General features: G+C 46.0%; 1 protein-coding gene across 3 annotated transcripts; it reads left to right on the forward strand.

The window, feature by feature from the left end:
- The first annotated feature begins 1,645 nt into the window (after positions 1 to 1,645).
- Positions 1,646 to 22,707, forward strand: UGDH (UDP-glucose 6-dehydrogenase). 3 transcript variants are annotated; one of them, XM_056125532.1, is made up of 13 exons: positions 1,646 to 1,849; positions 2,971 to 3,043; positions 8,025 to 8,193; positions 10,252 to 10,353; positions 13,115 to 13,315; positions 13,800 to 13,997; positions 15,305 to 15,452; positions 17,236 to 17,330; positions 18,943 to 19,073; positions 19,694 to 19,827; positions 20,390 to 20,481; positions 20,602 to 20,712; positions 21,863 to 22,707. In XM_056125532.1, the coding sequence occupies exons 3-13, from the start codon at positions 8,032 to 8,034 to the stop codon at positions 21,971 to 21,973; spliced, it is 1,485 nt and encodes a 494-aa protein (XP_055981507.1). In that variant the 5' UTR covers positions 1,646 to 1,849; positions 2,971 to 3,043; positions 8,025 to 8,031; the 3' UTR covers positions 21,974 to 22,707. The 3 variants fall into 3 exon arrangements, with proteins under 3 accessions (XP_055981507.1, XP_055981508.1, XP_055981509.1); XM_056125533.1 differs by lacking the exon at positions 2,971 to 3,043; XM_056125534.1 differs by lacking the exons at positions 1,646 to 1,849; positions 2,971 to 3,043 and having other exon boundaries at positions 8,065 to 8,193; positions 10,256 to 10,353.
- Positions 22,708 to 23,288: the final 581 nt, after the last annotated feature.

The raw sequence follows: 23,288 nt of genomic DNA on the forward strand, positions 1-23,288 counted from the left end.
ACCCCCAATTTTTAACCTCTAAAGATAAAAATATGAAAGAGAATATCAGTTTCCCATCAAGATTTTTAAAAATCTTTATTGAGACTCTTATTTACAATACTGTTTATGACCAAAACTTTTTTCTTTGGTACTAGGGAATGGTAGGGAATGGAATGGTAGGGTGCTTACTTTGCATATGACTGAGTGGTTTGGTTCCCCAGTACCACATACGGTTCATGAGCCCCACCAGGAGTGATTCCCTGAGTGCAGAGCCAGGACTAAACCCTGAGAACCACTGGATATGGCCAAACAATTTTAATCTTATTTTGCATCTCTGGTCTCTAGTAAAGTGTAACACACAGTAAGGCATTACATCTTAGTTGAACCAACGGACTTAACCGCACAGAAAAGAAAACATCTACAAGAGCACATAGCTAGCATGCTTGAGCCCCAAGTTCGATTCCCAGCACTGCAAAACTCCACTCCTACAAACTCACACACTGGGTACTATCCGCAGCAAAGAGTTTCATCGACAAAATCCAACGACTGTTAGGAGCCTATCGATAAAAGGTCATCTAAATGATATGTTAGTGTGCCTTTAGAAATTACCAACCACCTTCCTGTGATGTGTTTAAAAATCAGCTTCGAAGGCTGGAGAGTTTGCTCAACAGACTGTGCACAGGCTCTGCACTTGGGAGCCCCAGCCTCTCTCTTCAGCTTTGACTTCAAGTACCAATGATGTCACCTGATAGAAGTCTTAATTTAGTAAGAGATACAAAGTCACGACTGTGCTTCCCCCCCCACCTTTTCTTTTTTAAAATTTTATTGAATCACCGTGAGAAACAGTTACAAGCTTTCATGTTTGAGTTACAATCACAATGATCAAACACCCATCCCTCCACCACTGCACATCCCCCACCACCAATATCCTCGGTAAAGCCCCCCTTTCCCACCCTCCCCTTGCCTCCATGGCAGACAATATTCCCCACACACTCTCTCGCTCTACTTTTGGGCATTATGGCTTGCAATGCAGGTTCCCCCTTCTTCTCTTTGGAGGTTAGGGATGAGACTTGCACAGAGCGGGCCGGTCGGGGGGCTGCAGTCCTTCCAACCCCCCCCACCCCCACCCCCTGGCCCAGGCCGCTGGGAAGGGCTTGCACCCGCCTTCCAGACGCCGATGAGCGCTGGCAGAGTGACCAGGCCTGGAGGGCGTGGGCTCCCTTGGTCTCCCTGGGGCTCCCCAGTCGCGCCCGCACACTCAGCTCCGTGCTTCCCGGCCGCCCGGGTGGGGGGCGCTGACTAAGCGGCGGGCCGCGCGCGGAGGGCGTGGACTCAGCCTCGACACCGGAAAGCGGGCCGGGACCTTCCGGTCCCCGAGGGCCTCGCTGACCTAAAGCGCACGTCACCCGGGACGAGACCCAAGGAGGGAAGTCGGGGAGGCTCGAGTCAGAGCCCTGGCCGCCGGGGCAAGCTACCCCCACGGGGGCGCGACCGGCCCCGGCGCGCACGCGAGCCCCGCCCCGGCGCCGCTCGCCGCCGGGGCGGGGCCGCTGAGCTGGCGCGACCGGATTGGCTCCCTCTCGCCCGAGGGGCGTGGCCACCCGCCGCCCGGCCGGCCCCGCCCCCAGCCCCAGGAAATGGGGGCGGGCCCCGGGCCTAGAGAGGCGGGAGGTGGGGACCGGGATGCGGCGGGGGGCAGAGTCCTGGAGGGGATGAAGCCTGCCCCTTTTCGGGCAGGAACCTTTATCTACGGGCTCGGTCCCGGGACTCGGGGTGCGGCGCTCTGCAGCCTGCGGGAGGCGTGTGCCGTGTGAGCGGCGTCCAGTGGAGCCCGGAGCGAGCAGCAGCCGGGGCGGCCGCCGGGCAGCGGGTAAGCCGCGTCGGGATGCTCGGGGGCCGCCCGAGTTCCGCGCCCAGCTTTGCCAGCCCGCGACCCCCTCACCCCCACCCCAGCGCCGCTGCTTTTCGGACTCTGAGCCGGAATCGCCTCTTGCTTCTGCTGCCCTTGGGCATGGGATCACTCGAGCTGCTTCTGCAAGACCCGGCAGCTTCTCTCTGCTGCTTCCCGCCTGCCGCCGCCCCCCACTCCCCACCCCTCAACCCCCCAAAACGCCGGCCTCCCGCTTTCGGGCTTGGAACCAATGCTAGATTTCCCTGGCCCTTCCGAAAGCTTGAACGCCCCCCATCGAAGGGAGGGAGCCTGCGCTTAGGGACCCCATGGTGCTTGCAATCTTTTGTTTGGACCCTGCTCATTTAGGGAGCTCTACTTCTCATTGCGCTCCTTTATTTTAATTAAAAGAAAAAAATTTTTAAATGGGGGCCCCACAACAGGCGGTGCTCAGGGGTTACTCCTGACTCTGCGCCCAAGAATTACGCCTAGCGGTGCTCCGGGACCAGATGAGGTGCCAGGGATCGAACCAGGGTTCTCCGCGTGCAAGGCAAGCGCCCTATCCTCTTGCAGCCCTATCGCTCCAGGGTCTCCTTTAAATTAAAGAGAAATCCCAGCCTGGAAGCCCTTTGGAGGATGAAAGCCTAAGTACATCTTAATGTATATGGCCCGGCCTGATATGCGTGACTGACCTCTGCTCCTTGCAATCAGCCCATCTCGTGTCAAACGGGTTCGTCTTTTCTCAGGGTGCTTTGGAAGGTCATGTTTGCTTGAGGACTTAAACAGAGAAAATCTCCCTACATAAGAAAGAAATTCAGGGGGATTTGAAATCCCTGTGAAGGGAGTTGGCCTCCTGGGATGTGCCTCCTGCTTTTTAGTGTATGAGGCCCCATACCAAAAATTAAAGAAGTGAGAGATTCCTGGGAGAGAGCTATTCAGGGATAAACAGAGAAGTAACTGTCCATTGAGCTCATGTACACAGGAGTCTTTGAATTCTTTCCAGTGCTCTAAGAAACAGAGAACAGTAGTGGTGCCTATTTCTTCAGGGGGCTTCTGGGCGTGAAAGGGCTTACTGTCCACTGAGATGTGTTGTTGGTCCCCAGCTTCTAGGTTAAGGTAACTGACCCAGCAACCCCCACTATTGGATCTCCTGGGGCTGGAGAGATATCACGGAAGGTAAGGCTCTTGTCTTGCATGTAATCCAAAGGGATTCAATCCCTGAGCACCACCAGGAGTAACTCTGAGTGCAGAGCCAGGAGTAACACCTGAGCATTCCCGGATGTGGCCCCCAAAATAAAGCAAACAAAAACCCCAGAAGGATCTCATTTCTTTTCCCATTACTGTCTTCCTTTCTCCAACATAAAATCCTGTAATTCCCAAGCATGCTCTAATCTCCTTGTAGTGTCCGGTAGATTTGTTTAGTTAGAACAGTAGCACTCTCTTTCTCACAGATTAAACGTTTATCCCAGCTCAGGCATCTTGTGATCATATACTTTTTGGAAATGATGTAGATGTGCCAGGTTGGTAACCGTCAGCCCTAACCTCCCCATTGGCCTAGCTACTGGGAATCCTGCCCTAGAGTAGTGGTGGGAATCATCTCTGAACACAGAGCCAGGAGAAGTCTGGGGCACTGCTCAGTGTGCTCCCCCCAGGCGCCCACAAAACTATTACTAAAAAAATATAATAAAAAGAGCAGAGCCTGGCAAGCTCCCCGTGGCATATTCAATATGCCAAAAACAGTAACAAGTCTCACAATGGAGACATTACTGGTGCCCATTCAAGCAAATCGATGAACAACGGGACAACATTGCTACAGTGCAATAAAAAGAGAAGTGACTCTTGAAATTCTTGCTGAAGTTTTCCCTAAAGAAGAGAGTGAGGGGACGGAGAGAGTACAGCAGGTAGGGTGCTCACCTTGCATGTAGCAGACCCAGTTTTGATCCTCGGCATCCCAAATGATCCCCCAGCCCACCAGGAGTGTAGAGCCATGAGTAAGCTCTGAGCACAACTGGGTATGAACCAAAATAAGAGGAAAGAATGAGGGACTGGAGCTACAGTACAGTGGGTAGGATGCTTGCCTTGCAAGTACCCGACCCAGGTTTGATCCCTGGCATACCTTATTTGTTTTTGGTGTTATTGTTTTGGTTTTGGGCCATATCTAGCTGTGTGATATCTAGCTGTGTGACCTCCTCCTGACTTTGTGCTCAGGGATCACAACTCTGGGGTGCTTGGGATCGATCCTAGATCAGCCACTTATAAGGCTGATACCTGGTGTACTGTTCTGGCCCCTTAGATGACTCTTTAAAGTTGAAATTCATGGGGACCACACCCTGCAGGAGGAGAGAGTAGGCCACTTCAGATGATGCTGGGAGACCTAGGACCACCCTAGATGCACTCAGAACCTCTGGGGTCACAGCCAGCCAGGGGCTGGGCTGTGCAGGTATACTGGATTGTACCTAGGACCTCAAGTATGAAAAGCTCTTCCAATTGTATATAGTATTTTGCCTCGAATTTTGAAAAAAGGGATTTAAGCTTCTCATTAGTTTATTGGTGAGTAGCCTTGCCTGTTACAGATCAAAGGGAATTACTACAATACATGCCTATTTTTGCTTGTACTATATTTTTAAAAGTTGGAAGGATAAACAAAAGTTGCTGCTTACAGATGTGAAAAAGGGGTTAGCAAAATAGATCTTTTGGGGTTAGTGAGAGTTCTTAGTGTTCATCTTGCTTCTTTATGGTGCCAGGGTTGAGCCCAGGTCTCATGCAGGCAGCGCTTGTGCTTTATCACTGAACCATGTCTCCGTGCAAGTGGACGCCTTGCTACACAGATTACCTGGTTTTGATTTGTTTTGTTTGGGGGCCACACCTGAAGATCCTCAGGGCTTTTTTATGGCTCTGTGCTCAGGGATCGCTCCAAGTGGTGATTGGGGACCAAATGTGCAGGGATGGAACCTGGGTCAACTGTGTCATTCGAGGCAAGTGTCCTACCCACTGAACGACTCTTTGGCCCCCAGATTCACTTTTTTTTTAACATTAAGATCATATTGAGTTATAATTTTCTTTTTTTTTTTAATAGTGAGACATCATGAGGTACAGTTGCAGACTTACACATTTTTGTGCTTGGGTTTCAATTATACAATGATCAAATACCCATCCCTCCACCAGTGCCCATTTCAGATTCACTTTTTGAACTACCTGAATACATTACCTATTCAATATCAAGGTGAATTAAAAAGTCTTCCTTGTATATTGCTAAGACTATTGTTTTCGTCCCTCCTTCCTTTTCCCTTTCCTTCCTTCTTTCTTTCTTTCCTTCGTCTCTTCTTTCCTTTTTCTTTCTCTCCTTCCTCTTTTTGTCTCTTTTTTCTCCCTTCCTTCCTTCCTTCCTTCCTTCCTCTTCTTTCTTCCTTTTCCTTTCCTTTTCCTCCCTTCCTCCCTTCCTAACTTGCTTTTTGGCCCACAGCTGCCGATGTTCAGGGCTTACTCCTAACTCTACACTCAGGGATCACTCCTTGTGGGCTTGGGGGACCATATGGGGTGCTGGAAGTTGAACCTGGGTTGGCCACATCCATGGTAAGCCCACTGGACTATTGCTCCAACTCTGTTGTTTTATTTCATGGAATCAGTAGATTACAGATTCTGTTCTTTTTTACTATTTTGTTCAGATTGCCTCTTTTCTTAGTTAAACCATCAGAGGGCCTGGGGAAAAGCTCCCAGGAAGCTAGGGAGCTACCTGGTCTTACAGTTCTCCTGGAGCCATGTTCAGGTAGTACACCAGGTGCCAGCCTGAAGTCAAGAAGAAAACAAAACCCCTACCAGCATTGTAGAATTGGTGTCTGCTAATCACAGCCTTAAAAAGATTACGGGGTACAGACTATACTTGGTGGTGCTTGGGGGTGCTGAGAATGGAACCCTAGGTCCTGTACCTGTCAGGCATGTGCTCCAGTCTGTTAAGTCATCTCCTTGTTCCAAAGATTGATTTATAAGCCAGAATAGTCATTTATTAATAAAGAAAAAGATGTATGTAATTTGTTCAGACTATTATTTTTTCCAATAGGACATTCTACCCAGAAAACCAGTGAAGATTAGAACACCATTGTTTGATAAGCACTTTCAGACCAAAGAAAATGGTATCAACTTAATTACGTGCCTTGCTATATCTTTTTTCATAATAGGGATATTATATTCTTGCCAGGCATTGTAATTAGATCAGTCTTTGAATATAGTCTCTGATCCTTACAGGAATAAGCTAAACAATTTTTAAACTCTCTGATTACCATTTTTCTTCTCTTTGAAATTCATGAATGGGAACTGGAGAGATAGTACAGCAGGTAGGGTGCTTGCCTTGTATGTGGCCAACCTAGGTTTGATTTCCGGAACCACATATGGCCCAAGCACTGGTGACTGTTGACTCAAAACCAATTAAAAAGAAAAGAAAAAAAGGGGGCTGGAGTGATTTGTAGTACAGCAAAGTAGGGCACTTGCCTTGCAAGCAGCCAACCTGAACCCAATCCCCAGCATCCCATTTGTGAGCACCACCAGGAGTAATTCCTGGGTGCAGAGCCAGGGGTCACTCCTGAGCATCGCTGGGTGTGACCCAATCCCAGGCCTGACCACCCCCCACCCCCCAAAAAAAAGGAAAAAAGAAAAGAAAATGAAATCCATGAATAGGTTAGATTAGGTCATACTTGAAGTCTTGCAAGGACTAAAAATTTTTAGAACCTGATCAAAATTTAACAGTTAATTAACATTTCTGTGTAGAGATCAGTATTTAACAACCAGGGGCCATATGCTCTCAGGACCGGGATATTCCATACCAGGGTTGTACGTGAAAATCACATCAATTGGGGCTGGAGAAACAGTATACCAGGAGGGTGCTTGCCTTGCATGAGGCTGACCCAGATTCAATTCCTGACAACTTATATGGACTCCTGAACCACACCAGGAGTAATCCCTGACACTGCCTGGTGTGGAACAAACTATCCTCGCCTAAAAAGTCACAGATATTGAGGACCATGGCACAAAACTGGGAGACCAACGAGTAGGACAGCTCTGTGTGTGTGTGTGTGTGTGTGTGTGTGTGTGTGTGTGTGTGTGTGTGTGTCCCTTGTCTGCGTTTTAGTACATAGTCAGAAGGGGTCATGATCAGAAAAAAGTTTGGGAAGCACTGGTATAGACCAGTCTCTTGTAATTTTCATTTGTGAATCCATCACCGAATGACTAAAAACTCTGTGTGACAGTATTGGTAAGGACAGAAATTGCTTTAAGTATCTCATGACCCCTGGTTAATTGAAATAGGGTTTGAAATCATTGTCAAGGTTCCAGGGGGAGATGGCGCATACAACTTGTGCCATCGTGTGTTTTCCAGGCGGGATCCCTGGGCTCCATCCCCAGCACCACATGGTTCCTGGAATACCGTGTCAGAAGTATCCCCTGAGCATTGTGGGAGTGGCCCCCAAATTAAAAATAAGTCATGGTCACCTACTTAAAAATAAATAGCTGAAGCCAAATCGTGTGGGAGTGTAGTCTCAGAAATCAGTTTTGGACTGTGGAACTAATCTTAGTAGCTGCCTTGTTAGGTTCAATCTGTGGCAAGGCTGATCTTTGAACAGGTGTTGTTTAAACATTTGCTGCTCCAGTGCGTGAACTTTCCCTGAGCAATCAGAGTTCCCCTCATGTATTAGAGGCATGGGTAAGGTTTTGTTGTGTATTTTGTCTTCCTAAATACAATGTCGATGTCGTTATAAACTGTAGTGGTTCTTCTGCAAGATCGTTTCCTACAATTCATTCCATATTTTCATGGTAGTGTGGCCAAGAACAGGCTGGGTCATCCAGTTGGAATGTTGTGTTTCAGTCACTGTGTTCACAGTTCTTTTTTGTGGGGAGTGGCAGACACACCCACAGGTGCAGGGGTTTCTCTTGGCTCTGCTTTCAGAAATTACCCCTGACAATGCTCAGGGATGCTGGTGATCAGACTTGGGTTGAATGCCCTCCCCGCTGTTCCAGCCCCTGTGCTTCATGTATCAGGTATTGCCAGGGAAAATGAGTACAAACGCAGGCCTTTCTGCTTAACCAGTCACCTCGAAAGTTTATGTAAATGTGAGTTTGGCAGATGTTCTGTGTCCACAAAAAGAATGGTCTACTCTTTGCCTTCCAGTACCATCATGTTTCAAATCAAGAAGATCTGTTGCATCGGGGCGGGCTATGTCGGGGGACCTACCTGCAGTGTCATTGCTCACATGTGCCCTGAAATCAGGGTGACTGTTGTGGACGTCAACGAATCAAGAATCAATGCATGGAATTCTTCGACACTTCCTATTTATGAGGTAAATCTTCAATTCTGCTTTGTTCTCTTTGTGTTCTTTCTGTTTTCATGACAATAATTTTCTTTAGTTGGTGGTGGTGGGGGGGGAACATACCCAGCATATTCAAGGTTTACTTCTGACTCTGCTCTTAAGAATCATTGTATAACTGAAACCCAAGCACAAAAATTTGTAAGTCTATAACTGTACCTCATGGTGTTTCACTAATAAAAAAATTAAAAAAAAAAAGAATCACTCCTGTTGGCTGTGGGGGACCTTATGAGATGCTGGGGATCAAATCCAGGTCAGCCTTGTGCACGGCAAGCATCCTACCTGTTGTTGCTCTACTTTTGGTCCAGCCCCTGTTTTCATGGCACATTTACCATTAATATAAAATTCTGGGGCTGGAGAGATAGTACAGCGGGTAGGCATTTGCCTTACACGTGGCTGACCTGGGTTCGATTCCCAGCAATCCCATATGGTCCCCTGAGCACCGCCAGGAGTAACTCCTGAGTGCTGAGCCAGCAGTAACCCCTGTGCGTTGCCGGGTGTGACCCAAAAAGCGAAATAAATAAATAAATAAAATTCTGTGAGAGAAATGGAGAAGAAATTAAATGAAAATAACAAAAACCAACCTACACACAGAATGTTCAGGACATTATAATTAAATCATCTATCCCTAGGGAAAATAACTGGAAATCAATATATTAAAATAGTAATAATAGTAATAATAAATTGTTTTCTCAGTGCAGTGAGGTTTTCTTCTCTCTTTTCTAATTTTATTTCCTTTTATAGTTGCCATAGTTTAATAGTTTAATTAAAAGTGGTATTCTGGGGGCTGAAGAGATAGTACAGGGACAAGTTGCTGCTTTGCATGCAGCTTACTCTAGTTCAATCCCTGGCACAACATATGGTCCCAAAGCATGTCCAAGATGATCCTTTGGAGATCATAGAGTTCCCATAGAGCTAGGTATAGTACCTGAGCACCATTGTGGCCCTCAAAACAAAAATAAGTAAATAGATATAATAAATAAGAAAGGGTATTCTCAAAAAAGAAAAGTGATATTCTCTGGCCAGAGAGATAATGCAGACTAAAGGAACTTGCATTAGAAATAGCCAACCTGGGTTCCATTCCTAGTACCCCATAGAGTCTCTGAGCCCACCGGGAGTGATCCCTGACCACTGCCAGGTGTGACCCAGAAATCAAAGTGGTAAAAAAAAGTTATAATCTGTAAAACGTAAAAATGAATATTAATAGTTTTATTCTTATGTCTATTATATTTTTCGTTATTGTGCCTATACCAGGCAAACCTTAGTAGTGTTTTTCATATTAAGTATTTAGTATCACTAATTTAATTAGAATTTCAATTTTTTATGAATTGAGAGCATCTACAAGTAGGAAACTAAAATATGCTTATAGCTATTAAGCTATTTGTGTTTCTTTTTGCTGTTCATGGTGCTCAGGGCTTACTCTTGGTTCTGTGTACCGAAAATGTTCCAGGAGAGTGTCAGATGATCATATGGGGTAGAGAGATCCACTGTACTCTGCTTCTAGCCCCTCTAAGATTCTTACAAATATCTAAATTCTGTTCCATCATAGGACAAAGTAACAAATTTATGACACAAGTGCTTTTTACATAAGCTGTTAGAAAAAAATTTAATATGTATGGACAGAGTAAATATTATTTCACTGACTATTTCATTGGCCTGAATTCTTGGGAGTAAAATTCTGTTTATAATGATGATGCAAAAATCAAATGTTTGTTCAAAATCACAGAAGACCTTGAACTGTTCAATAAATATATGGGTGCTCATTGAACACGTTATCAGCCAGACCCATGGTAAGTAATGACACAGCATGAAATGAGTGACTGCATCCCCTATGTTGGGTTCAAAGTGACTTTATTTAGTAACATTACATAATGTGTACTTTGCTCTTTGATATACAAACCATGATTTTTTTCTTTGGTACATGAGTCTAGGCCTTTTGGTTACAATCTGCCCTTTCCCTTAAATAGAATTTTATACCACTGAGTAAGTGACTGATAAACTGTATATACAGCTCCTTTTTTTTTCTCTTAGCCAGGACTGAAAGAAGTAGTAGAATCCTGCAGAGGGAAAAATCTCTTTTTTTCTACCAATATTGATGATGCCATTAAAGAAGCGGATCTGGTATTTATTTCTGTAAGTAACTTCCTGTGTGACTTCTAATATATTCTTGTCTATTTGAGAGTTTCATTGGTTTTTTTTCTTTCTTTTTATTGTTGTGGGGGACACATAGGGCGGTACATGGGTGCCACTGTATCTCACCTGGCTGTGCTATGTTCCCATGCTGGGGATCAAGCCCAGTGCTCTCTGTCTTGCATGACATTCGTTCCTTCACTGCATTTTTGTTGTTGTTTTTGGGTCATACCCGGTGATACTCAGAGATTACTTCTGGCTCTACACTCAGGAAGCACTCCTTGCAAGCATGGGGTACTATATGGAGTTGCAGAGATTGAAGGGGATCAAACCCAGGTCAACTGCAGGCAAGGCAAGCGCCTGCCTGCTGTACTATTGCTCTGACTTCAGTATTTTAATAGTAAAGCCTTTGAGAGCTGGAGAAAACTCAAAAAGCTGCACACATGCTTATCACGTGGGAGGCTCATGTTCAATCCCTGACACCCTATATGATTCCCTGGGTACTGCTTGGAACAACTCCCAAGCACAGAGCCAGGAGTAGCCCCTGCGCGCTGCTGGGTGTAGCCCCCCCCCCCAAAGAAGCAAACTTGTAAAGCTGTTGCTATCAAATAGCTGTATTGCTTGGCTTAAAGTTGTACAGTTGAATATTGGTGGTCAGTAACTGTGTCCAAACTCTGTCTAGTGCCAGCCAGATATGTCACACAGGCCACTGCACAGATGAATTCACAGTGTGCCAGGCCCATGGGGCAGTGCTGGTGGAAGAGTAACATCTGTCTCATGTATGTTCTATTACTTCCTTTTGATAGAGATGAGGTCAAAGAAAACAGTCAGTTTCCAGGCCAGACAGTGCAGCAGGTCAGGCGCTTGCCTTGCACATGTCAGACCCAGATTTAATCCCTGTCTGCTGCATATGGTCCCCCAAATTTCACCAGGAGTGAGCCCCAAGCATAGCCGGTTGTGGTTCTGAAAACCAAAAAGAAGAGAAAATCCATTTGCACACTTACTTTACATGCAGGATGTTTTAGTTCACTCCCAGCACACATGGTCCTTCCAAGTTCCACCAGGAGTGACCTCCACAATACAGGAGAGGGCCAGAGCAGCAGCAGAGCAGGTAGGACGTTAGCTTTGCACTAGTGATCACTCCTAGTGTTACTTGGACCCATGCAGTGCTGGGAAATCGATCCTGTGCCTACAGCATGCAAAACTTGTGATCAAAGGTGCTGGGCTCTTTCTCCAGCCCTGTTAGAGTAATTTATCAATGTGTAACTAAATAGTCTTTTACAAATTCTTTTTTTTGGGGGGGCGGGGGGGGTCACAACCGGCAATGCATAGGAGGTGACTCCTGGCTCATGCACTCAGGAATTACTCCTGGCGGTGCTCAGAGGACCAAATGGGATGCTGGGAATCGAACCCAGGTTGGTCACGTGCAAGGCAAACGCCCTACGGGCTGTACTATCACTCCAGCCCGTACTCTTTTCAATTAACATTGTCTTCCAAGCATTTTGCTAAATTCAGTCCTTTATCAGCATGCCAGCCTCACCCTTTTAGCTGCTTTTGTCCTTCTGAACTCTGTTGCACCCTAACTGCCGTGTTCAAGTCTTTTCTTGAGTGCTTCCTTGCTCATAGCTCATAAACCACTTCTCCCTCCTGTTTTCCTTTTTCTTTTCTTTTTTCTTTTTGTTGGCTTTTTGGTTCACACCTGACAATGCTCAGCGGTTAGTCCTGGCTCTGCACTCAGAAATTACTCCTCACAGTGCTCAGGGGATCATATGGGATGCTGGGGATCGAACCCAGGTCAGCTAGATTCAAGGCAACAAACATCCTCCCAGCTGTAAATTATAGCACTGGCCCCTCCCTGCTGTTTTTCATGCTTCAGATTTTTAAATCTTCAAATTTAGGCTTAATCTGACTTAATCTCCTTCTTTCTTTTCCCATTGGTTATATGTTTGCAAGAGAAGCAGATTGGTATAATTGACTGCTTGCTCAGAAGTGTTCTCATGTTAGCATTTTGTACTTTGCAGACCACTTCCAGTAGAAAGCCCACATGTTTGGGGCCGAAAAGATTAGTACAGCAGGTAGGGTGCTTGCCTTGCACGCAGCTAAGCCTGGTTTAATACCCAGCACCCCATATGGTACCCTAAGTCCACCAGGATGGATCTGGAGAATAGAGCCAGGAGTGAGCCCTGGGCACCACTGGGTATGGCCCCCAAACAGAAATGAAACAAAAATAATGAGAGGAAAGAGTGAAAACATACATTTTATTTCTGACTGTGAACTCCTCTGAGACAAAAACCCTCTTTCTCCTCTCTGGCTCCAGGTCCTAGCCTGGTACCCTCCTGCCCTGTGACCCAACATGTAGATAGTCATGTCTTGACAGAAACATTCTCGAGATATTTCAAGCTTCTCCTGTATGTGTATTTTTTTCATGTGACTAGCAAAGGATTAAATCTGTTAAATTTGATACTGAGGCAGCTGACTTCCCTCATGGCTAGTTGAAATGGACAATCTGGGGCATATCTTTTGTTTGCTTGATTTCTTGGGGGACAGGGGTGGTGGGCAGTGACACATGCCTGGTGCTCAGAATTTACTCCTGGATCTGCACTCAGAGATCAGCTCCTGGCCAGGAATGAAAGACCCTTTGGGGATCAAAACTTGGTCAGCCACAGGCAAGACCGCATGCCTTACCCACTGTAGGATCTTTGGCCCCGATCTGGCGCATACCTTGAGATTTATGAACTCTCTGTTCCTTTGCACGAACCTCCAGGTAAACACTCCTACCAAGACCTATGGCATGGGGAAAGGCCGCGCGGCGGATCTGAAATACATTGAGGCCTGTGCGAGACGCATCGTGCAAAACTCCCACGGCTACAAAATTGTGACTGAGAAGAGCACAGTTCCCGTGAGGGCGGCGGAAAGCATCCGGCGAATATTTGACGCAAACACAAAACCTAACTTGAATTTACAGGTATTGCCAAAAAGGCTGCGCAGGAATCTGGTTCTTCTTCTAAGTAAGAGTCTCATGGTGTGGGGCTGGAACTATAGCACAGCAGGTAGGGCGTTTGTCTTGCACGTGGCTGACCCAGATTTGATGCCCAGTATCCCATATGGTCCCCTGAGCACCGCCAGGAGTAATTCCTGAGTGCATGAGCCAGGAGTAGTAACCCCTGTGCAATACTGGGTGTGACCCCCCCCCCCCCCAAAAAAAAAGGGTCTCATGGTGGGTGAATCCTGATTTCATGGAGAAACTGGGGTTTTTTGGAGGAAGAAGAAAAGCCCAAAATAAAGGAAATTGGGGTCCTGGAGGAGGACACTTGCATTCCAGGGGCTGGGGTCCTGTCCAGTAAGATCATCGCCCCTGAATGGAGAATGAGCCATGAGGTGCTTAGGAAATACCTTCAGGTGGTCCGTGAGGAGCTCTCAGTCGAGTCACCTTTGTGCTGGGGTTCCAGGTGCTGTCCAACCCCGAGTTTCTGGCTGAAGGCACTGCCATCAAGGACCTGAAGAACCCAGACCGAGTGCTGATCGGAGGAGATGAGACGCCGGAGGGCCAGCGGGCAGTGCAGGCCCTGTGCGCCGTGTACGAGCACTGGGTGCCCAGGGAGAAGATCCTCACCACCAACACGTGGTCTTCTGAACTCTCCAAGCTGGTGGGTACAGAGCATCGACTCTTCATTCAGGCGAAGGAAGACTTCTCTTCCTTAAACCTGATGCGCTACAGAGGCTCTTTATTAAAATTAATAAAAGGGTGGAGTTCATGCCCAATTCAATCAGCTAATCAGTGACTGAATAAATAGCAGTACTCCTATATAAAAAAATTAAATTAAATTAATAAAGGGGCTTGGAGAGATAGCTCAGCCACTCGAGCACATGCTTTGCATGCAGGAGGCCTGCCTGGGTTCAAGCACTGGCATCAGACGGTGCCCCAAGCTCTGCTAGACCCACAACCCTCTGCGCACGGCCCCCTAAGTCTCCTTCGTAAAAACTGATTAAAGATAATGTTCTTGGGCCAGGGAGATAGTACAGAGGGCATTTACATACAGTTAATCTGAGTTTGATCCACACTACTACATATGGTCCTCTAGCCCTGCCACAGGTGATCCCCGAGTACAGAACCAGGAGTAAGCCCTGAGCACAGTATCCTGGGTTTGGCCCAAAAACCCCCACAAGAAAAACAAATAATAATATTCTTTATGCATTATGAGATAATTGTTATAAGGGAATCAAATATCAAGGAATGAAATGTTCTGGAAAATCTTAAGATTTTAATAAAAATGGACAGTACATTAAAATAGTGATTTCTAAGCCTGGGAGTGTGAGTCTGTGGTAAAGCACATGCCTTGTATGTGTGAGACCTGGCATGTTCAATCCCTGGTATTGCAAATAAAAAAAAAAGATAGGCTGGGATGAGTACAGGGGGTAAGGTACTTGCTGCCTTGCATGTGACTGATCCGGTTCTGCCCTGAGCACCAGGAGTGATCCCTGAGCACAGAGGCAGGCATAACCCCTGAGCACAGCTGGGTTTAGGCTCACCCACCTTCTACATCCCCCACCCCCAAAAAGGCTAAAACAAAAATAGTAAATTTTAGATTATTTTCCCTTCCCTTTCCTACTTTCCTAATCATCTTTTTTTTTTCTTTCCTTTTTGGGTCACACCCAGCCATGGTCAGGGGTTACTCCTGGCTCTGCACTCAGGAATTACTCCTGATGGTGGTGGAGGGACCATATGGGATGTCGGGGGTCCAACCCGGGTCTGCTGCTGTGCTATCGCTCCAGCCCCTTTCCTAATCATTTTTATTCTCCAACAAATTCTCACACATATTCTCTGTCATCTTCAGCTGGGACCTGCCAGAAGCTTTTGTATCTCCCTTCATAATTCGCATCTACTTAATGAAACAGGATCCATATACATAAACTTGCCCCTTTCAACTCATCACGTTTTCCTTTCTCTCCTAAGGCCGCCAATGCTTTTCTGGCCCAGAGAATCAGCAGCATCAACTCCATCAGTGCCCTCTGCGAAGCCACAGGAGCTGATGTGGAAGAGGTGGCGACTGCCATCGGGATGGACCAGAGAATCGGAAATAAGTTTCTGAAAGCCAGTGTTGGTAAATAAGAAATTTCTGTACATAAACCAGGTTCCTTTCGTTGGTTTCTAGTTTTGCTCACCTCAGTGCCCTTAAAACAGTGTGCCTTGTATACAACTGCGAGAAGAAATTCCCAGATACCTAATCCTGGACTTTGCCCCGGAGTGAAGCCCTGTCAGGATTATTAATGATTTGTTAATTCATTGTCTTTAACAACCTTCTAGAAAGTATCTGCCAGGTGTAATAAGAATTGACAGTATTTATGGGTGTAAGTTAATGAAGTTAATATAAGGGTAAACAGTCTTATGCAGATTGGGCCCTACACAGCCCTGATTACACCTGCATACACTATTTCCCAATACTGGGACCTCTCACCATTTCCCAACACTGATTTTCTGCACTTTTCTTTCTTTCTTTTTTGTTTTTTGCTTTTTGGATCACACCCAGCCGATGCTCAGGGGTTACTCCTGGCTCTGCACTCAGGAATGACTCCTGGTGGTGCTTGGGGGACCATATGGGATGCTGGGAATCAAACCTGGGTCGGCTGCATGAAAGGCAAACACCCTACCTGCTGTGCTATTGCTCCAGCCCCCTGCACTTTTCTTTCTTGATGGTTTCTTCTAGGAGGCATTTAATCACAATATCTGGGTCAGGGATGTGGCTCAGATATAATGCATGCTTCAATTATATGAGGCTGGGGCCAGAATGATAGCACAGGGGGTAGGGCATTTGTCTTGCATGCAGCTGATCTGGGTTCTATCCCCAGCATCCCATATGGTCCCCCAAGCACCACCAGGAGTGACCCCTGAGCACAGAGCCAGGAATATGCCTTAAGCAGCACCTGGTGTGGTCCCCAAACAAACAAGTGTGAGGCCTTAAATCCCATCTCTACACTTGATCTTAGCCAAAAGACTGAGAAGTGATGAATTTCATCTTTAGCAACACAAACAGAAATAGTTACTCTTGGTTGAAGTCATGCACTACACAAGTTCTGAGTGAGCACATTTTGCTTCTCTTGTATTGAACTCGGTAGTGCTGGTGCTGGCATTTCCGTGATGGAGAAGACCAAGGATGAGAGAGCAATGTTTGCAACCAGATCAGGTTGAGGTGTTTCAGCTTCAGGCCCACCGCACGCTGCACTGCAGGACAAGTTGGGGATCACCCTAACCCTCGGGCCAAACCTGGTCATGCCACTTGCTTTTGTAGAGTTTGATGGGAACAGTCTTTCCCGGTTGGTTACCCAGCTATGACTGTTTCAGCTCAGTGGCTCTCTAGACACTGAGTGGCACACAAAGGTGAAAAGATTGAGCATATCTGGCCCATGGAAGTTTAATAGCTGGAAGGCCTGGGGCCATAGTACAGCAAGGTAGAGTGCCTGCACTTGCCAACCAGGGTTTGATCCCCAGCATCCTATCTGGTCCCCTGAGTACCTCCAGAAGTAATTCCTGAATGCAGAGTCAGGAGTAATCCTTGATCATTGTCAGGCGATGCTCCAAAACAAATCAAAATGAAAGTTAATAGCTGGGGCCAGAAAGAAGTCCAGGGGGCAGGGCATTTGTCTTGCATGCAACAGACCTGGATATGATACCCAACATCCCTTATGGTCTCTGGGGCCCACCAGGAGTGATCCCTGAGCCTAGAGTCAAAGGTAACTCCTGACACAGCCCAGTGTGACCCCAAAACAGACAAAAAAAAAAAGAAATGGAAAGAAATTTTCTCTGATTTATGATGAAGAGATTTGTCACATGATTCAGCTTTGTGATTCTTAACTACAAATGGTGTCTTTTTTTCCCCTCCACTTCAGGGTTTGGTGGGAGCTGCTTTCAGAAAGATGTTCTGAATTTGGTTTATCTCTGCGAGGCTCTGAATTTGCCCGAAGTAGCTCGCTACTGGCAGCAGGTAGTCATCTTCATAAGTCAACAACTTCTGATTCTCTTCTCTTTTTTGTTTCTGTTCAGAAATTCACATTCAAAAAATATTTTTTTTTAATTATAACCCCACGATTTACCAAGTTTTTCATGGTATAGTTGTTTCTGGTATTAAATGTTTCAATATTCTGGTTCACTTTTCATTGAAACATGTCACCCTGGATTTGTGAAGTGTCTCATTGTTTCTGATATTAAATGTTTCAATATTATGGTTCACTTTTCACTGAAACATGTCACCCTGGGTCTGTGAAGTGTCTCATAGGATTTATTCATTCTAGGAAGGGCAGGGATATAGGTCACAGGGCTGAAAGCTCATGTATGAGGTCCTGAGTTTTATCTCCAGTTCTCTATGGCCTGTTAACCTAGCTGGGGATTGCCAGGGTGACCCTCAGCATCACCTGGCTTGGGTACCCAACTTTCAGCTCCCCCTGCCAAACTAAGCATCCTTGGGAGTTGTCCTGGGGTTCCCAGCATGGTGGGGAGACCTCCCCAAAGAAACAAAACATCTGTATTTATTTCAGGAACTCAACAATTACTAATTCAATTGATTTTAATTTAACATTGACGTTATTAATTTTTTTTCCCTTTTTCCAACTTTAGTGTTAGTTTATCTTTTTTTTTTTTTGCCACACCCAGTGATGCTCAGGGCTCTGAGCTTAGGAATCACTCTTGGTGGTGCTCAGGGGACCATCTGAGATGCTGGGACTAAACCCGGATCAGCTGCATGCGAGGTCATACTCACTATACTATCTCTTCAGCCCGGGTTTATCTTTTGGATTCTTAACTGTGATGGGGGTTTTGCTCAACCAATATTTCTCTGGATCTGGGGAGATTTCAGAGGGCTGAAGCGCATGTCCTACTTTTAGAGCCCCCAAGTTTGATTCCCAACATTGTGTATTCCTATGAAGAGTACCAAGTGAAAATTGTTCCCAGAGTAAACCAAATATCAATTTTTTTTTGGGGGGGGGGCGGGAAAGAGAGTTACACCCTGCGGCCTTCCAGGAAACCTTGTGGTGTTAAGATCAAACTGGAGACCTTTGCCTGCCAGGCATGTGCTCCAGCTCTTTGAACTGCCTCCCCAATTCCCGAAATAAGTATGATTTGTCTCTCTTTGGTAAAATAAAACCAGGCCAGAGTAATAATATAGCAGATAGGCTAGATGCAGGTTCAAGCCCCAGCCCACATGTGGTCCCTTGAGCCTACCAGGAGTGATTCCTGAGCACAGAGCCAGGGGTAAGCCCTGAGCACCATTGGGTGTGGTCCCCCCAAACCAAAAGATAACCATGGATCAGAGAGATAGTTCAGTGGGTAGGGTGCTTGCCTTACACACAACTGACCCACGTTTGATCCCCAACACCCCGCGTCGTCTTCCAAGTCCTGCCAGAAGTGATCCCTGAGCAGTTGCCAGGTGTGACCCCCAAACCAGAATAAATAAAGACAGTGTTGGGTAACTTTTATTTTTAACTCTAAGGAGATTGGCTGTCTTTGATTCATGAGGCTTGTATTGACCTATGAGTCCTCACTGTCACACTCTGTGACTGCCCCTCCTGAGTCACTGTACTAAGTTGTACATGTAATTCTAGGTCATAGATATGAATGACTACCAGAGAAGGAGATTTGCTTCCCGGATCATCGACAGCCTGTTCAATACCGTCACGGATAAGAAGATTGCCATTTTGGGGTTTGCATTCAAAAAGGACACTGGTGATACAAGGTATTGGTTCTGTAGCTATTTCAGACCCAGGAGCAGGGGAGGTGGCTCCCAGGGCCCCACCAGGTGATGGACTTATGGATGCCTGGGTTCCATTCTGTATACTGTGAAGTGGCCTTGCACTGCTGGATTAGAGCTTTCCTTGTGCTCCACGGTGCCCTGAATGTTACTGAGAAGTCTCCAAATAAGATAATCAAATTCATCAGTATTTCAGTCCCTTCAGAGTGTGAACGCCTCATCTTCTCCTGAGTCTTGACTAGTCAGTGTGTCTGTGAAAGACTTCTGTTTACATCGTGGGAAGATAAAAATAAAATGAGCATCTTAAGGAATAGCATCTGGGTTAGAGGGATAGTATAGTAGTAGGGAGCTTGCCTTGCATGTGGACTGACCTGGGTTCAACCCCCGGCACTCCATGTGGTTTCCCAAATACCACCAGGAGTGATGCCTGTGTGCAGAGTCAGGAATATGCCCAAAACACTGCCAGGTGTGGCCCCTGAAACCAAACCAAAACAAAAAACAGCCCAATAACAAAAATAATAGAATCTTAACATGTTTACTAAGTCCAGTACATAGTGTATGGAATTACACATTTTAAAAGTTGGCAATATAAATTTCTTTTTCAGAGAATCTTCTAGTATATACATCAGCAAGTATTTGATGGATGAAGGCGCACACCTCCATATCTATGATCCGAAAGTACCAAGGGAACAAATCGTTGTGGATCTTTCTCATCCGGGAGTTTCCGCCGATGATCAAGGTCAGGCTCCCGTTCTCATGAATCACTCTGAATACAGGCCACAACATTTGCCCTCTAGAAACCTTTAGTTATTCTGTTTCTGCCATTATAGCAATGGCGGCCCCACTTACCCACTTCATTTCTCTAAAATTAAACCTGGGGGCTTTGGCTCATCAACTTTGAAGAGTTCCACGGGGGTGGGGGTGGGGGCAATCCAGTAATTTTCACATCTTCTGCAGTGCAGGTGGACCAGTGGAGAACTCAGGGGGCTGGAGCTCCCGCTTTACATGGAGGAGCCCCAGGTTCTATCCCCACCACTGCCAGGACCAACCCCCCCGCCCCCTCAGTCACTGCCAGGAGCAGCCCCCAGCACCATCAGGTGTTGGCCCCTAAAGGAGCGAAATCCTGGGAGGTTCTAAATGAAAACTTTCAGAGCGGCTTGGGGTGCTCCAGGCCCTCCACCATCACCCCTGCTCACACTTCAGCCAGACTCATCCCCCTTCCCTGAGACCCGCAACCCCTCCTGAAATCCTCGGGTCCAGAGACATAAAACGCAAACACTGACTTTTTGTTGCTGTTTCAGTATCCAGACTCGTGACCATTTCCAAAGATCCCTACGAGGCATGTGATGGTGCCCACGCGGTCGTTATTTGCACGGAGTGGGACATGTTTAAGGTGAGCTGGCGGAAATGACATGGACTCCTTCCAGGAGGGCAGCAAGGAAGTAGGAGAAGGGGGTGGCAAGGAGACAGGTAGGTCGGTGTTCTGATTGTCCCCTTGGTCCTTTGACACCAGGATCTGGATTATGAGCGAATTCATAAGAAAATGCTGAAGCCAGCCTTTATCTTTGATGGGCGCCGTGTCCTGGACGGGCTCCACAATGAACTTCAGACCATCGGCTTCCAGGTATTGCCGAGCCTGGCCTGGCCTGGCTTGTTTGTTTGCTCATTTGCTCTTTTCACACCTTTGACTTTGAGAACCTCAGTGTTTTTGCACTCAGCAACCGCATGTGACACCGTGTGTAGCCCATCAGGAGTGATCCCTGAGTGCACAACCAGAAATTATTGGCCACCACTTATTGCAGGCTGACTTGTATGCCAGACACTTGCACAACCTTTTGTGTTGGCTATACTAACAGCAGTTACCAGTGAGGTGGGAAGAGAGTATAGGTAGCAGAACAGTTGGCCAGCAGGATTCCAGGAGGGCCCTTTCAGGCTCTGAAGCCAGGAAGCTCTACTGTTTCAGTGTGCACAAGTTTCCAGCAGAAGGAAATTGGGCACAAGCCACATAAAGAGAATGTGAGAGGCTGGAGCAATAGTATAATGGGTAGGGCATTTGCCTTGCATGTGCCCGACCAGGGATCCCTGGCACCCCATATGGTCCCCCGAGCCCATCAGGCGTGATCCTTGAGCCCCAAGCCAGGAGTTACTCCTGAGCATCTTCAGGTATGGTCCAAAAACAAACAAAGAAAATGTGAACTTACTAGAATCTGCTTGATGTGTTCATTAGTGCTAGAAAGGAATAGCAGCCTGTGATTCTCCACTGGGGCAGGCCCAGGTGCTGGGAAAGGTAAGAGTGGAGGCTTCTAGCTATGAACAGGAAAAAAGTAAAGTGGCAGGGCCAGAGGATGGCTCAGTAGGCTTAGCACATAGTCTGCAGGCAAAAGGGCCCAGATCAAAAACTGGTACTGCATGGTCCTCTGACCTCGCCAGGAGCAGCCTCTGCACACTACCAAATGTGGCCTCAAAACCCAAACAGAGCAAGAGTGGGCCGGAGTGATAGTACCATGGGGAGGGCGTTTGCCTTGCACATGACTGACCTGGGTTCATCGCCAGCATCTCATGTGGTCTCCCAGCCCACCAGGAGTAATTCCTGAGTTCAGAGCCAGGAATAACCCCTGAGCATGCCGGATGTGGCCGCCAAAGCAAGCAAACAAACAAAACAACAGAAATAAAACAAAGCAAGACCATGGAATTTCTCCTTCTGGTTGCACTACACTGTCGACTTTGATGTATTAGTAGTTTTCTCTCTAATGTCTTCCCCCCCCCCCCTTCAGATTGAAACAATTGGCAAGAAGGTGTCTTCTAAGAGAATTCCCTACGCTGCATCCGGTGAAATTCCAAAGTTCAGTCTTCAAGATCCACCAAATAAGAAACCTAGAGTCTAGAATTGGCGTTTTAATTTGTTGCTTTTCGGTACTTCAGGATAGTAAATATCTCTCTGATGCTACAGATCAATGAAACAAGGGTTTTTAGGGAAACAAAACTATTTTTTTAATCAAGTTTGTACTAGCTATATGGGAATTAGCTTATCTGATATTATGGATCTAGAATATTTTTTACGTATTTTTTTTATAATATTGTTACCTCAGTGATTGGACAAGTGGCAAATAATCATGTTGGTTTTAACGGTGTTGATTTTTATAAAATAAAAACGAACCTACAAATATTTTTTACTTTATAAAATGTCTATAGGCAGCACTTTAGTATCATGTTGTGAAGTTTTAAGGAAAAGAACTCCTCGGCTTCTCTTTGATCGTCAGTTTACTCGTCATGGAATTGGTATTTTTAAACCATGAAATTGTTATGCTGAAAAGTGGCCATCACCCCGTTCACTTTCTGAAAGTTTCTTGGTCATAGAGATTCCTGTCTCTGAAGAAGGATGCTTATTTGTACTTTATTTTTCTTTTTCTCATGTGCTTGAAATGTTTTTCTTATGCTTTATGCTGCAAAATCTTACAAATACGGTTTGGTTAATGTTCCTTTGCTTCTTTTGTTTTTATGAGTTATGAAGTTGACTTTTAGCTAAAAAAAGTCATGTCTGTGTATTTTCAGTCAACCCAACTATGATTACAAACTTTTTAAAAAAAATATGAAAATAAAATCAGGAATATGGCCTCTTTCCTTGTCCGTGTTTCATTCCCCCATCTATATAATTGTTTTTTCAGTCTCGGAGCTAAAAGCATTTGTCACTTTAATTTTGCATTTTTATTATCTTTCCTTATTGCCAGTTTTCCTTTCCTTTTACTAAAATACCAATATCATCTCATGTATAGTCTTAAAAGCAGACTTTAGAAATCACATATAGCATAAGTCTAAAATAACAGGTTTTATATATATTTCCATCTGTTTTCTTTTTCTTTTTTTTTAAAGTCTCTTACTGACTTATTGGTTCTGTGTTTGTTGTTAATGAAATATGCCCATTGGATGCTTTTGCTGTGCTGAGTATACTGACCTAGTGAAACAGATGGAAGCCTCATCCTCTCCGAATTTGGCAGTTCAGTTAGAAAGCAGATACATATAATGATGAGGGCAGATGCCTGTCCAGACATCAAATATATAAATAAAACATTCTGCATTAGAAACTGCGTATTTTGGGTCAGGACCCAGGGGACCTTAGTGGGGCGGGGCATATGCATTGCATGCAGGAAGCCCTGGAGTTGACCCGGGGTCACCTGATGGCCCTTTGGAAGCAATCTCCAA

The sequence above is a fragment of the Sorex fumeus genome, unplaced genomic scaffold (genome assembly GCF_029834395.1).
Source record: "Sorex fumeus unplaced genomic scaffold, SorFum_2.1 ptg000055l, whole genome shotgun sequence".
Lineage (NCBI taxonomy): Eukaryota > Metazoa > Chordata > Mammalia > Eulipotyphla > Soricidae > Sorex > Sorex fumeus.

Bases quoted from the DNA above. Each gene is read 5' to 3' on its own strand.
- UGDH (XM_056125532.1), top strand. From the start codon at position 8,032: ATGTTTCAAATCAAGAAGATCTGTTGCATCGGGGCGGGCTATGTCGGG. The intron at 8,194-10,251 runs GTAAATCTTCAA...TTTTTCTCTTAG, and splicing joins CGACACTTCCTATTTATGAG to CCAGGACTGAAAGAAGTAGT. The intron at 19,074-19,693 runs GTATTGGTTCTG...TTTCTTTTTCAG, and splicing joins AAGGACACTGGTGATACAAG to AGAATCTTCTAGTATATACA.